Source organism: Papaver somniferum, chromosome 4 (assembly GCF_003573695.1).
Source record: "Papaver somniferum cultivar HN1 chromosome 4, ASM357369v1, whole genome shotgun sequence".
Taxonomy (NCBI): domain Eukaryota; kingdom Viridiplantae; phylum Streptophyta; class Magnoliopsida; order Ranunculales; family Papaveraceae; genus Papaver; species Papaver somniferum.
This window is the reverse complement of record NC_039361.1, coordinates 12,331,253-12,346,198: the sequence shown is the minus strand read 5'-3', so window position 1 is coordinate 12,346,198 and position 14,946 is coordinate 12,331,253. Positions and strand designations below refer to the sequence as shown.

At 35.7% G+C, this 14,946-nt stretch overlaps 1 protein-coding gene across 2 annotated transcripts; it reads left to right on the top strand.

Annotated features, from left to right (window-relative positions):
* Positions 1–1,296: 1,296 nt before the first annotated feature.
* Positions 1,297–5,141, top strand: LOC113274749 (probable pectate lyase 8). 2 transcript variants are annotated; one of them, XM_026524134.1, is made up of 7 exons: positions 1,297–1,528; positions 2,307–2,357; positions 2,614–2,691; positions 3,101–3,743; positions 3,832–3,935; positions 4,018–4,156; positions 4,249–5,141. In XM_026524134.1, the coding sequence occupies exons 1-7, from the start codon at positions 1,419–1,421 to the stop codon at positions 4,468–4,470; spliced, it is 1,347 nt and encodes a 448-aa protein (XP_026379919.1). In that variant the 5' UTR covers positions 1,297–1,418; the 3' UTR covers positions 4,471–5,141. The 2 variants fall into 2 exon arrangements, with proteins under 2 accessions (XP_026379919.1, XP_026379920.1); XM_026524135.1 differs by having other exon boundaries at positions 1,307–1,528; positions 2,299–2,357.
* Positions 5,142–14,946: the final 9,805 nt, after the last annotated feature.

Genomic DNA, 14,946 nt, shown 5'->3' with positions numbered 1-14,946 from the left:
TATTTCTTCTTCTTTAGTTTAAAAAAATTATATAAATAAGAAGGGAGTTTAATTCCTGATAAAAATACATATACATATCCATTACCGTCTCGATATGGTATAATATCATGTTATTTCAATAACTGCCAATTCTCTAACCAGATTAAGAAAACAAACACAATCAATGAGTTTGAAGCTTTAACCAACAAAAACAATAATCCATAAACAGTTCGGGGACCAAATGCCTCACTTTCTTTTAAGTACATGTGTGCTTTTGCAAGCAACCTAAATTAAAAGATTGATACATCTTTAATCAAGCAATACCAATGATATCATTTGAATTGTACTACTCCCTCCTCCTCTTAATAAGTGACCTAGTTCAACTTTGCACAATTCATATGGTAAGAAGGAGATCCGAGTATTTTTAAATATTTTATACAGTTATACAGTCATTGATAATGATAATAAATAAAATCTAATAACGATTTATCTCTCAAACTATACCATAGATATTCATAAATTTTATACTATTAAAATGCATTTTAAACACACCTGCATAATTGGTATAAATATGAATATCAAATTATACACATTTCTTGTATTACCAATAATCAATTAAAAAAATAATTTTAAAAATATATGTCTTTATTTACGATGTAAGTCGTCTATTGGTATATATCATCTATTAACAATCCTGTAAATCTTGGGTACTATTATAAATTTTAGATTTTTTTCCCTTTTAATGAAGACAAGACAAGCATGGAATGGGTGTTATGATGGGAACTCTTTGGGTTTGTCACATGGAGGCACATTATCATGCCCTCAGAAAAAGTAACCGAACTCAGGAACTGTATGTAAAAAATCCAAATTCAAACAGTGAAAAACCAAAAGCAGCAAAAAAAAAAGGATAACTAATAGGTGGGTGTGGGTCCCAGCGGAGGTGGAAAAAAAGGTGTCAGGGCAGGTTAATCCGTTAAAGAAGTTTTTACCGTTTGCAATAAATCTAACCAGACAAACTCCATTTCACTCGGATGTAAATGACCGACACTCTTCTCACGTGCCATCTACCGGTCTTTAATTTTCACACGCTTTAACCGACTGGCGGTTAAAAGATGCATCGCAATAACTTCTAGTTATGGCAGCAAAAACAAAAGTAGATAACTCGTGTGGGCCGTAGAGATTATAAGATCATCTAATTCGATATACCTAAACCACAACTAAGTGGAGTAGAGTTAAAGTTTAACCTAACCCTAACCAGGGTTAAAAATAAAATAAACGAAGAGTCTATAAAAAGATGGCTAAAAACTAAAATACACACTGAGAAAAAGAGAGAAAAAAAAAAGAGACAGTTCTTCTTCTTCTTCTACTTTTTCTGCTACTCACTGTTTTTTCTTCTTCAAGATCCAGAAGAATTGAAGAAACCATAAGGTTACACAACAATGGCGGTTTCTTTGAGGTGTTTAAGCTTATGTATGTTCACTGTGTTACTCTTTGTTACAGTTGTAATGGCTGATGTTGAAGTAGAGAAGAAGGAAAACCCTGATTTGAGGTATAATTTTGTTTTTGTTGCACTGAAATGCAACTTCAATTTACCCTAATTTCTGTTTCCAGAGTTTTTTCCTCAGAAAATTGAGTGTGAAAATGGAAGCTTAGTTCCTCTGTTTTTCTGAGATTTAAGTGTAATGCAGAAGAATCCTAGGGTTTTTGTTAGATTTTGGTTGAATTCTAGGGTAATTAGAGCCGCTTTCTGGTTGATTCGTAATTTCTTAAAACATTTTTTCTTTTGATATTACAAATTTCATGAATCTCTGATTTGAGGTATGATTTTGTTTTTCTTTCACTTCGTGTAACTTCAATTTACTCCGATTGCTGTTTCCAGAGTTGTTTTTTTTTTCTCAGAAAATAGAGTATGTTAAATTTAAGCTTAGTGCCTCTGTTTTTTTGTGAGATTTAAGGGTAATGCAGAAGAACTCTAGGACGAATCCTAGGGTTTTCGTTAGATTTTGGTTGAAATCTAGGGTAATTAAAGCCGTTTTCTGGTTGAGTCCTAATTTCTCAAAACATTTCTTCTTTTGATGTTACAGATTTCATGAATCTCTGTTGTATTATGTGTAAATGAATTTCAGAAGAGAAATTGAATTTTTAAATGTTTTCCCCCAAATTATTTACTCAAACTGAAGCTTAAATTAAATTATTCCAGAAATTTTTAAAGCTTTTGCAGAGCTTGTAATGTTCTTCATTTAACACATCGAATTTATATCTGCTACAGTAACTATATCCTTGTACTGATTTGTTTCTCCATGGTTTGTTTCTGTTGAGGATTCAAGAACAAACACAGGTCAGAGCTCGAGAATAAACACAACAATGGCGGATTTAAGGTATATATGTTTTCTAGATTATTTAATACTAAAATCAACAGATCTAACAGTCCACTGGTCTTCCCAACGAATCCTCCCAACGAATTTATCAATTAGTAGATAATTTTGTTTTTAGAATTTACAATAAATGTTTGAATTCAACAGATCTAACAGTCCACTGGTCTTCCCAACGAATTTGTTAATTACTAGATAATTTTGTTTTTAGAATTTACTAATTTTCAAATTTTAATTAAAATTTTACTGAATTTTTCTGTAGGCCAGAGGAAACTGAAGAATACTGGACCCATGAACATGCAGTGTCTGATCCTGATGAAGTTGCTTCTCAAGTAGTTATGTAAGTATTCTTTTCTACATGCATCTCAGATTTGATGAAATTCCTCTTTTTGCATTAAATACTCCAATGTGATTTTTCTGGTGTGAAAACCAAATTAAGGCCCATAATAAATACATGATGGATAAGTTATACTGCGACAAGAAGCAACTCCCACATGGGGGTCAATTTTAACAACAGTACCACCAACCAATTTGTTTTGTGTTTAAGATCTACTTTTAAATCAACTTTTAGCCGTAAACTTACTTTTGCAGTAACTTGAGTTAACCCCGAATCGTTCTTCAGGAGAATGACCTACTATCAATTTGAGAAATGAATTTTGACTTTTAACTTTTTCCTTGTGCTGGTCTAGTCTGAATTGATTGGTTCTGAACGACTTCGATATTGATAGAAATGATATTTGATTGAACAGGACTATACGTAATAGTACTGAAAGGAGGAACTTGGGCTATTTCTCATGTGGAACTGGCAATCCAATTGATGATTGTTGGCGTTGTGACAAAAGCTGGCACAAAAACAGGAAGCGTCTTGCAGACTGTGGTATTGGATTTGGGCGTAATGCTATTGGTGGGCGTGATGGACGTTACTATGTTGTTACTGACCCAAGTGATCACGATGCTGTGAATCCCAGACCGGGAACCCTTCGTCATGCTGTCATTCAGGACAGACCACTTTGGATTGTGTTCAAGCGTGACATGGTCATCACTCTCAAACAGGAGCTTATTATGAACAGTTTCAAGACTATTGATGGTCGTGGGGCTAATGTTCATATTGCAAATGGAGCTTGCATCACTATTCAGTACATTACCAATGTTATCATTCATGGACTCCACATCCATGACTGTAAACCCACTGGGAATGCTTTGGTTCGAAACTCCCCATCTCACTACGGATTTAGATCAATGGCGGATGGTGATGGTATCTCCATTTTCGGATCAAGCCATATCTGGGTTGATCACAACTCACTCTCCAACTGTGCTGATGGTCTTGTTGATGCTGTTATGGCCTCCACTGCCATCACTGTATCTAACAATTACTTCACTCACCACAATGAGGTAAACAACACAACAAAGCTACATATCTATCCGAATTTGTTTCAAATCATCGGGTTTATTGATTAACCAATCTTTCAAATGTAAATAGGTGATGCTACTGGGTCATGCTGACTCCTACAGCAGAGACAAGCTAATGCAAGTAACCATTGCATTCAATCATTTTGGCGAAGGTCTCATGCAAAGGATGCCAAGGTAAGAAAATGAAAGCATTTCCTTTGTTAATCACATTTAGTCAATGGTTTGGCTGATGTGGTTCATGGATTTATATTTTCAGGTGTAGACACGGTTACTTCCATGTAGTGAACAATGACTATACTCACTGGGAAATGTATGCTATTGGTGGAAGTGCAGACCCCACCATCAACAGCCAAGGCAACCGATTCATTGCCCCAGCCAACCCTTTTGCCAAAGAGGTTAGAAAACTCGCTCCCTCTCTCTACCCACCATCTTTTCACCCTTTAAGGTGATATAATACGAACTCAAATTTCATGGATGGGTGTTGCAGGTGACAAAGAGAGTCGAAACAGCTTCTGGTAGATGGAGGCACTGGAACTGGAGATCTGAAGGAGATTTGCTACTGAATGGAGCCTTTTTTACACCATCAGGTAAAGGAGCCTCGGCCAGCTATGCCAGAGCTTCAAGTCTTGGGGCCAAATCTTCATCCATGGTTGCTACTATTACTTCAGGTGCTGGTGCTCTTAATTGCCGTAGGAGTACTCAGTGCTAGCACAAAATTCCCAAGCACAAACACAAAAAACACCACATAAGACCTAAAAACAAACACATCTTTTTTTCTTATTTATCTAGATTTTTTTTCCCTTCATTCTTCTTTACATAGCAGTATCAAGTCAGTAATCAGTACCCAGTATCCATTTTCATCCTGTGTTTTCAGTCCATTTCCTTCCCTCACCCAGTCGTTTATTCTTACACCTTTTGTTTCTATACGATACACCACTACAAAACTTGTTTGTCTTTATTATTGGCAAGTGTACATTTTTTACACATGTCTTCTGTGTCATCTGTTATCCCTGTCAAGGAAATGCAAACCCATATCAGCATTTGTCTGTGTCAATGGCTCAACCTCGGCTTGCTTCGTCTGCAAAAAACAACACCATTCTTGAAGCAGGTGCGGAAGCGTTGTTCATTTTGTTTCGTAATCTTATTTGTTCCAATTATCTGTCTCTTCTGATCACTCAAGACTTTACAGGGACTGAATGATGATGATAATTATCATTTAAATGTTTTATTTTTATTTTGTTAAATTTTGATTAAGGAAAAAAGTTAAAATTTTTATATGTGCTCCTCCATTTTAGCTAAGACAGCAAGCACCATTGATTTCCTAATGTAATTGAGATTTAACTTATATATATATATATAGACTGTCATAGTAGAACACCATTTAGCCACTGCGAAGCTTTTTAAATGTGCTCTTCCATTTAAGCTTCTGATCATAGTTGCAATGTCGATTGCAACTACATTCTCTGCAACTGACGTCACCCCATCAGTTGGTTACTCAAATTCTAGCTCCACGGGAACTCCACCTAGTTGATTTGTTATTCAAGTGGGTTTTGGGGGGAAAAGAATTTGACATTTGTACAAACAGGTAGCAAGCATTGGGGTTCAAATGAGTGGCTTCTTAACTAAATCCTCATTGAAGAAGTTCATCTCAGAAAGGGATCAGAGAATTCAGAAAGTGAAGAGTCGGGAGAGATGATACTTATACATGCCTTTCAGTTAAGTAACGTCTACAAACATGTACAACAGTAGGAGACTCTACTTCAACTCAAGATAAATCTACAAAATGAGTACTATCAGTCTATCAAGCACCATGAATACATCCAGTACAGCCTTTTTACGCCAAGCCGACATTGCACAAAACAAACGCAACCACAAAACAAGTAAAATGCAAATTAACCAAACTACAGAATTATTGTATGTTTCAGTCACGGAAATATTATACTACAAAGCAATAACACCTATAGGTCCTATACCCTCCCTATGCACCGACCACATTAGATTCTATCCAGCCATTAAACCTATACCCTTTTTGTGTGCACCGACCACACTCATGTTAGCCGTTAAATATTGAGTGATGCACAAATGGAGGCAAAACTTACCAACGACGCGGAGTACAATTGATGAATTTTTAAGCTGCCATAGCAAAAGAAGTAAATTGGTAAGTGCACTTTGATAAAATCCCCAGCACTTAAGTCAAGGACAGAGCTTCATGATCTTTATCTACAAATGGAGACACAAACTATTAAGAACCAATCAATATTGACAGGCGAACTCATCAATATATATATATATATATACTCCTTCCGTTCCATTTTACTTGATGTTTTAGAGTTTTTCACGTTGGATTAAGAAGTAACAGAGAGAGTAAATTTTTTTCCAAATTTACCCATATTAATAGCTTTCCAAAAATTTAAAGTACCTAGTTTTTAGTTTCTATATTTAGTGTAAATTAAGAATCGCGTTGTAGTTTACTTGGGATAGAGTACTTTTCCTCCATGGAGTGGATTTAAAAATTAGATTAATTACCCATTTACTGATTTCAATGATAATTGATGGTATGGTAATGATTTCAAAGTAAGGATAAATTAGTGACAATTTGGGAAAAATATCCAAACACTTCTATTTTGGAACATAAAAAAGGCCCTAAAACATCGAGTAAAATAAAACGGAGGGAGTATATAAATTAATATATGCTGTGTTGCCTAGAGCAACCAAAAGAAGGGGGTTTCAGCAACAGTTCACAATGGGAAGCCAAATCATGAGACTCCAGGGTGTCTATCTTCTCGTCCCCAGTTTCACAATGGGAAGCCAAATCATGACTGAAATTCGTACTGTCAGAAAATTGTCACCCTTTCTCCCAGCAATGGACCTTGGTTGAACTGATTTCAGGGCGCAATGGGTAAACATTTTAGCTGTTTATTTTACAAACATTTTTAAGAGAGAAAGAAAACCTCAGCAGATGCAGATTGAGAAAGTACCAGCTGATTGAATTTCTTGTGTGGTGAGTGTGCAGGAAAAGATGGCCGTGAGGATTTCACTAGGGTGGCTGATCCACTACTGAAGTGAAGAGCAAGGCTTGTACCAAGCTCTTTCTCTTGCAGTTGTGTGTTTACAAACTAAAATATGCTACTCGGACTCGTATAGGATATGTTGTGAATGTTTTATAAAATTTAGCTTCTGAAATTTATGAACCAAATGCTATCCGAATTAATTGAACAGGCACACTGACAATTGGCAACTTTGAGAAGGATATACTAAGAGAGCAATGGTCTGGCCTTTCTCTAATAACTTCTGCCATGTCATAAAAAATACTAAATAAAAATGAATGCGGTCTTCTTTTAAACCAGAAGCTCATTTTATTGAATTCTGTTGGTTATGAATGACAAATTTGTGGTGGGAAATTAGTGAAGGGATTTAATCCAACGGTTATAGACTATGTCTCTTCATCAAAAGGTACCAAACCTAATCTAACGGTCTGACTTGAAATCTAAGAGACATGTCCTTTAAGAATAGGCATCGTTCCCAAACCAAGAGATACACAACCCAAACGAAGAGACACAAGCGTAGATATAAAAACCCAAGTATGTCTCCGTTCTTCAACACGAAAATTTTCACCATTAGTATTCTAGAATTCAGAGAGTTTGTTCTTCATCTTGCGTTCGCCTGCTTTCCAAGTATTCAAGTGCTGTGCTACTCCGAAAGGTAACCGTTGTATCCTGGGAAACCTTCACCATTAACTGTTCAACATATGTATACAGGGTGAATAGCGTTTTAAGGAAAGAGCGATCCTCGCCTCGGTTCATTAAGTTTGCATTCTGTTTCCTTATCTTACTTCTATTCTTATTGTTCCATATTCTATTGCATATAGAATAGGTTGAAGGAATTAAGTGACAATTAGCATGAATTGAATTGCATGAATATTGAATGATTCTGATCTTAATTCCTTAATCCCTCTTATAGTACTGCTCTACAGGTTAAGTTATATATTGGGTTTGTTTCAAATTGACTTCACTCTGTACTGTTAAGGAATATGATTATGCATATAACATGTTTGTTCTTATTATCTCTGTAACTACTTGCCAGGAATGCGTACTGCATATATAGATAGAGATTAATTGATAACCTTTCATGTAGGTTAAGTAACTTAGACATACAACAACCATTTTGATCCTAGTAGTTATAGTATTGGTGTGTACAGTAATCGTTAATATCCAGTTGAAGTAAAAAATCGATTTAAAATGGGTGGTCTGAACAACTGCTCCACTAAACGAAACATCAATCCTACCTGGTTTGTTAAGATAGCTTGGCCGGCGGGTGCAAGATAATGAGTCAAATGTTTTCTTATATATCCACTGCAGTTCAATATCTTAGTGGCAGGTTGCGTGCAGAACCCGAAATTCATGGTTAATCAAGACAAATTCAAGACAGAAAACACTTGCCGAATATATAAAATCTCAAAAATAAAATACAAAAACATACTATCCGCCAAGAAGTATGTTCCAAATCAGAAATTGAGCTAACTATAATTTTTCGACGGAAAACCTTTTAGGCTTTCACCGGTTAATTTTCTTTGGCAAGAGGCACAAACATTTTAAGGACAACTTGAAGAAATTTGAGGCCGGTGTTGGTGCTGTTTTGGACATTCCTTTCTTGCAATGTATTAGGCTTCATTTTTATACTTACCACTGCACTAGCCTTCAACAGATCAATCAATAGTGAGGGATTACTCTTCTCCAAATGCGCAAACCCATCAGACGTCATAACCTCTACACATAAAAATAATTAACGGGGAGGAAATTAAATAGTTGGCTAACCCGAAATTGAACAGACACACTTGGTATCCCTCACAAAATCTGTACCACTTCGTCAGAAACTAAATATAACACTCACCTCCGACATTTTCGCCTGTAAAGTTTAGGCAGGCAGTTTAAGTTGCCAGCATTGGTGGTCATCTGCTAAGGCCAGTGTTGTTGCCACAGTATTTGCAGTTATTTCTGTGCATAATTTTGCCTCACACATGAGTTTCAATTGGGAAAGAAGAAAGCGATCTGCTGCAACTAACAAATGTTGCATAATTGTAGTTGAAGTGCAAAGAGGATCTAGATCAGAAAGTTCACGTGGTTCAGGAATTCCGCACATCCCCTGAAATTAATTAGTATGAAAACGTTAATCATGCACCAGGCCTTCCACATTATGCATCTATGACTTTGGGAGCAAATAAGTAAAAAAAAGAAGTTGGGAGTGTAGATTACCAGCAGTTTCTTTCTCCATATACACTAACTCAAAGGATTTACAATATGACAACAAGGCAATTTATATTGTAAATCGTTTAGTGCGATTTAAATTTTAAATGCCTATAATTTATATATATATATATACTAGCTATAATTAAGCTAGTTTCAGAACAGCTAAATGATTCAACATTATTCAAGAACCATGATACGAGTCGGAAAACCCCCAAAGGTGCATTACGTACGTACCATATTGGTCTTTCCGTATTAAACGTCGTTGGAGTTACAGGACTTGCATGAACATCATATTTATTTTCCCCGCTTTGGTCCAGTAACGAAAATTCACACAATGTCCTAACTTCTTTTGCAGGGCTGATTAACCGAAGGAACACGGATACGTACTCCTTGCTATCTTCAGTATCGCCATCTGGATTAAAAAGTATAGCCCATTCATGACCACCAACTGTGAATTTGCCACTAGACATGTATTTACCATCTCCCATTCCCCTTGCTAGAGAATATCCTTCTATATTAAACTCATGAGAACCTTTCACAGTCTCATGAATCGATTGCGACGAAGACATTTCGTGATCCGTATTAGTATTAGACTTATAAACTCTCCGAGACATATATGATGTTCAGATATTGATGCTGGCAGCCAGAAGCGTGAAACAAAGAAAAGAAAAAGTTAAAAGCGGAGATTTATAACAATTAATAGATTTGAAGAAGTAATTCTAGTTATTGCCTGATTTAAAATCTTAAGGAATTCTAATCCTAAATCATTTGCCGAAAATATGAAATTTAAAAAAAAGAAAACTCTAAAAATATCACTAAACATTCGACGAGGGAACTTTTTATTAGGATAATCTAACAAGAGTCGCAGATTTTTTAGGTGGAAACTGAAAATCTGGCAGAGTTCCGCAAAGATCGGGACTCGGAGACCAAGCAGCATACCTCTACGTACGTACTATTTCGACGCTTGCCATTGGGTCAAAAATATGGCCAAGTCCTATATAAAGAGGGTTTTCTGCATCTGTTGGTACTGACGGATCCATAGCCGTAGCCCATAGGTATACTCCATCTACATGTGTTGATAATGGTTGTTGTAAGGCAACAATTCCCAATCGCAATGGACAAGCATGATTTAAATTACAGGTTACGAGAATCCTTGGTCACAATATGGAACCTTTTGCTCCATTTCCTTCCCTTTCCCAATCGTTTCTATACGATACACCACTAGAAAACTTGTTTGTCTTTATTATTGGCAAGTGTACACTTTTTACACGTCTTCTGTATCATCTGTTATCCCTGTCAAGGAAATGCAAACCCATATCAGCATTTGTCTGTGTCAATGGCTCAACCTCGGCTTGCTTCGTCTGCAAAAAACAACACCATTCTTGAAGCAGGTGCAGAAGCGTTGTTCATTTTGTTTCGTAATCTTATTTGTTCCAGTTATGTGTCTCTTCTGATCACTCAACCAAGTACTTTACAGGGACTGAATGATGATGATATTTATCATTCCTCTTAAATGTTTTATTTTTTTTTTTAAATTTTGATCAAGGAAAAAAGTTAATTTTTTAAATGTGCTCTTCCGTTTGAGCAAAGACAGCAAGCACCATTGATTTCCTAATGTAATTGAGGTTTAGTATATAGAAACTGTCATAGCAGAACACCATTTAGCCCATGGGAAGCTTCATTGCATCTATATTGTTACTGAACTTCACTTTTTCTGCTGGCACTTACATATTTCCAAGTGTACACAAATTAAGCGGGGGAATTATCTGACAAAAATTAAAAAGAGAGGGAGGTTTAACAAATACATACCTCAACAATTGAGCATTCCAACATACCAGTCGCAATTAAACTTTGCTCGTATATGACACGCCGTATCTTTCAACAGACTCGGTCATAAGCCTCTGAACTACCATAGTTGCAATGACCCTTGCCACTACATTTTCTGCAACTGAGGTCACCTCATCCGTGGGTTACTCAAACTCTGGCTCCACTGGAACTGCACCCGGTTGATTTGCTATTCAAGAAAATGTTATAGTTAACGATGTTGTCACTCACTCATTGGATTTTAGGGGAATACATTTTTGACATTTGTACAGACAGGTAGCAAGCATTGGGGTTCAAATGAATGGCTTCTTAACTAAATGCGTATTGACATAACTGGAGCTTTTTATCATCACTATGAACAGTATTTTGCTACCTCATTTGTCAAGAGACTTCGGAACCGAACTGCACTGTTAACCAACCCTTATATTGAACATTTCCACAGAAACTACAGGCGAGAAACAGTCACCCTTTCTTCTAGCAATGGACCTTGCTCAATGTGCAACTCAATAAAAGTTGCATACCTTCCTTTTTAGAGGAACGCACTGGTTAAGTCTTCTTGATCTGTTGCATAGCTTGCTGATGAGGGGCGGAGCCAGGTTCCGAAGGTAGGGCGTGCAAAAATCGTGGCAAGCTAGATAGGGGTGCAAAATGGGCTTTTTATGCCAAAAATAGGAACGATTTTTTTTTTTGGGGATGAATTTTTTGGGGGACCATGGTTTTATTTTGGGTAAAGGCATTAAAAGTAATTTTAGGTCACCCCATATCTAGTTGTTTATTTAATACCTAATCTACCCTCTTAATTAATTTTAGATTACGATTAGTGAATGGTTTAGTTAAAAACAATTAGTGAGATTAAATTAAAAGATGAGTTTATTATTAGTTGAGTAGAATAATTGAGAGAGTAGAGTTAGAGAAGATGAAGGAGAAAAACATGGAAAATAATTTTTTTTTCCAATTCACTAAGTTTGAGTATTCAAATGATGAAAATTCATCTGATTCTTCATCTCCATCCTCTCCTAGAATATTTGTTAATTTTCAAAATGATCCGGATTTGAACTGGATTTTGAACAGTTCGGTTACTTTATATGAAGAACAAGTAACCGAACTCATCTGAAGCTGTAGTTCGGTTGCCCGGTGAGATGAACAAGTAACCGAACTCATCTGAAAGTGTAGTTCGGTTACTTATTCCAAACACGCAGGTTACCGAACTCTCAAATAATAGAATTTCTAGGAGTTAACCGAACTTTGGTGTACAAAGTTCGGTTGGTTCGCAAACTGCATGCACTTTTGATCTGACCGAACTTTACGTAATATAAGAGTATATAAGTTTATAAAGTTCGGTTCTTTCGCAAACTTGAACCTAACAGCTAACCAACCGAACTCTGAGTTCGGTTTCTGCGATAAAATTGTGAAGTTACCGAACTTAACAAACAAAAAAAATGTGAAGTTCCAGCGTCTATTGGCTAAGTTCGGTTACTTTGTAGTTTTAAAAGTTTTTGCGAATAAACGAACTGTATTGGCCAAGTTCGGTTATTTTGGAACTCAACATAGTGGCCACAACAACACAGTTCGGTTAGACTGGATTTGTTTTTTTTTTTTCGGTTCTACGGGTGGAGTTCGGTTACTTTGTAGTTTTAAATTTTTTTGCGAAACAACCGAGCAGAGAGTTCGGTGACTTAGTTTTAAATCCAATAGAACCGAACTGTTCTTCGTGTTCTTCATTTTCAAGAAGTTCGGTTAGTAAACTAGGGTTTTTGAACCAGATAAATTTGTGTCTCTGTTATTTTGGTTTGTTTCCTGTTATTAACCCTAGTTTTAATCATATTTTTTTTTGAAGGAATGAGGAGCATGAAAGATCCAAAATTCGTTGATTAGTAAAATATAATTACATAATATTCAATTACATTCATGAATCGAAATGCATGTTAGTACAATAATTTTGAAACGAAGAAATTCGAAAATAAAAATCTGCACCAAATATATGTAAACCGATAGGGGAATTGAAATGTTCTAATAGTTTATCACCATTTTGTTGGATACACTCCGAGAAGATATGATGCTTCCATAAAAGAAGTATTATGCCCAAACTCAACTTCGAATTCTGTAATCTATGTTCATCACGTCCGTATATAGCCGTAGGAAAGATTGAATGAAATCGAAGCCTCTCCAGGAGGTATGAGAAATTGTAACGACACAAACTTTCCATACGTATCAGAAATGAAAACATAATACAATATCAATTTCTATAATGAAATTTGTTTTATTTAAGTATATATTACATAAATAATTATACCCAGATCTTCAACAAAATTAAAATCCGGACAGAAAATAAGAAGATGGTTGAGAAAATTTAATAGAGAAGATGAAAATAACTACTAATGGATGAAGATAAGTACTATGGGAAGGGGATAACTACTATGGGAATTTACGTCATCTTTATTATCAAATTAATTGTGTTCAAACAAAGATACATGAAATAAAGTTCATAGAAGATATGCTTGCGGATTTGGTATCCCTTCATAAATCGTGAATATTTGCATTAATATTTCTACAAAAAATGGGTCATTTATCCAAATATTTTTAAAACATGGTTCTAATGGACGAGTAAAAATTAGTATGGGTGAAATGGACTCCAAAAAAATAGCAAGAATGAAACTGGATGCATCCTGGCTTAAACTTAAAAATGACCGAGGATGAAACTGGATGCATCCTGATGTAAATTAAGAATAAGAAAATACATCTGAAAATGGGTAGGATGAAACTGTTTACATCCAGGATATTTTTACATTCTCGTCCATTTAAACAGTATCAAATTTTACATGTCTTTTTCACCCAGGAATTGTTGATTTTGGTCTTTTAAACCAATTTTGTGATAGTTCTAACATTGATACACCTTGTTTTGCACCACTTGGCCAAATTCCCAGTGGGCTTAGTTTTTGCGAATAATTTTTCTATCTGACCTTACTTAGTTCCGCCCCATATCCGGGATATTGGGTAGAGAAGTTTTTTTTTCTTGTTTTAATTAGGGTTTCATAAGTCTATATAATTAGTCTAATTTCCATGCTTCGGTTCTCATAGTTACTACACCAAAATCCTACATCCTTACGACAAAGAGAAACAATGTCATTGTCAAGCCTACCAGAAGAAATACATGCAGAGGTCAATAACATGGAAGATTAAGTCTAATAACAAATGGTTGCAGGAAGGAGACAGAAATACATCATTTTCATCAGTCAAGCCACTGCTAGAAGGAGACAGAATAGAATCAGACAGTTATATATTGGAGATGAGTTGGTATCTGACAGATTCAAGCTTTAAGAGCACATTTTTAAATTCTATAAAGACTTATTTACAGAATAAGAAGTTATTAGACCTTCTCTGGATGGTATAGAGTTTGAGAAAATTAATACTATTGAATCTAATATCCTTGATGCAACTTTCACTGAAGATGAAGTTTTACAGGACATTAAGGATTTGGGACAAGACAAGGCACCTGGACCTGATGGTTACCCAATCATGTTTTTTCCTAGATGCTGGAATTTCATCAAACAAGATATCATGGCAACAATCATGGAATTCTGTGAGTATGGTAGTATTGATTCTAAACATAACTCCACCTTTATAACCTTAGTGCCTAAAAAAGACTATGTATAAACTGTGAAGGATTGCAGGCCAATATGTCTTCTTACTAGCATGTATAAGATCATATCCAAAGTCCTTGCATCAAGAATGAAACTTTTTATGCCAAAGTTAATCTCCCCTGTGTAGTGTGCTTACATTGAAGGAAGACAAATTATCGATGGAACTTTAATAGCAAACGAGTTAGTTGACTCAAGATTGAAATCAGGAAAGGCTGACTTGATTTGCAAAATTGATCTTGAGAAGGCATTTGATAGAGTAAATTGGAAATATCTGGAATACATTTTACATCAAATGGGTTTTAGCAATAAATGGTGCAATTGGTTAAAATTCTGTTATTCTACAACAACCTTCTCAGTGTTGATAAATGGATCCTCTTTTGGTCACTTTGGTAGTTCAAGAAGTGTGAGACAAGGCTGTCCACTTTCACCATTACTCTTCAATGTTGCTATGGTGGGGGGGTGGGGGGGGGGGGG

Excerpts from the sequence above, each read along its gene's own strand:
- LOC113274749 (XM_026524134.1), top strand. The coding sequence starts at position 1,419 with ATGGCGGTTTCTTTGAGGTGTTTAAGCTTATGTATGTTCACTGTGTTA. Across the intron at positions 1,529-2,306 it reads AAGGAAAACCCTGATTTGAG|AACAAACACAGGTCAGAGCT; the intron begins GTATAATTTTGT and ends TGAGGATTCAAG. Across the intron at positions 2,692-3,100 it reads GTTGCTTCTCAAGTAGTTAT|GACTATACGTAATAGTACTG; the intron begins GTAAGTATTCTT and ends TTGATTGAACAG.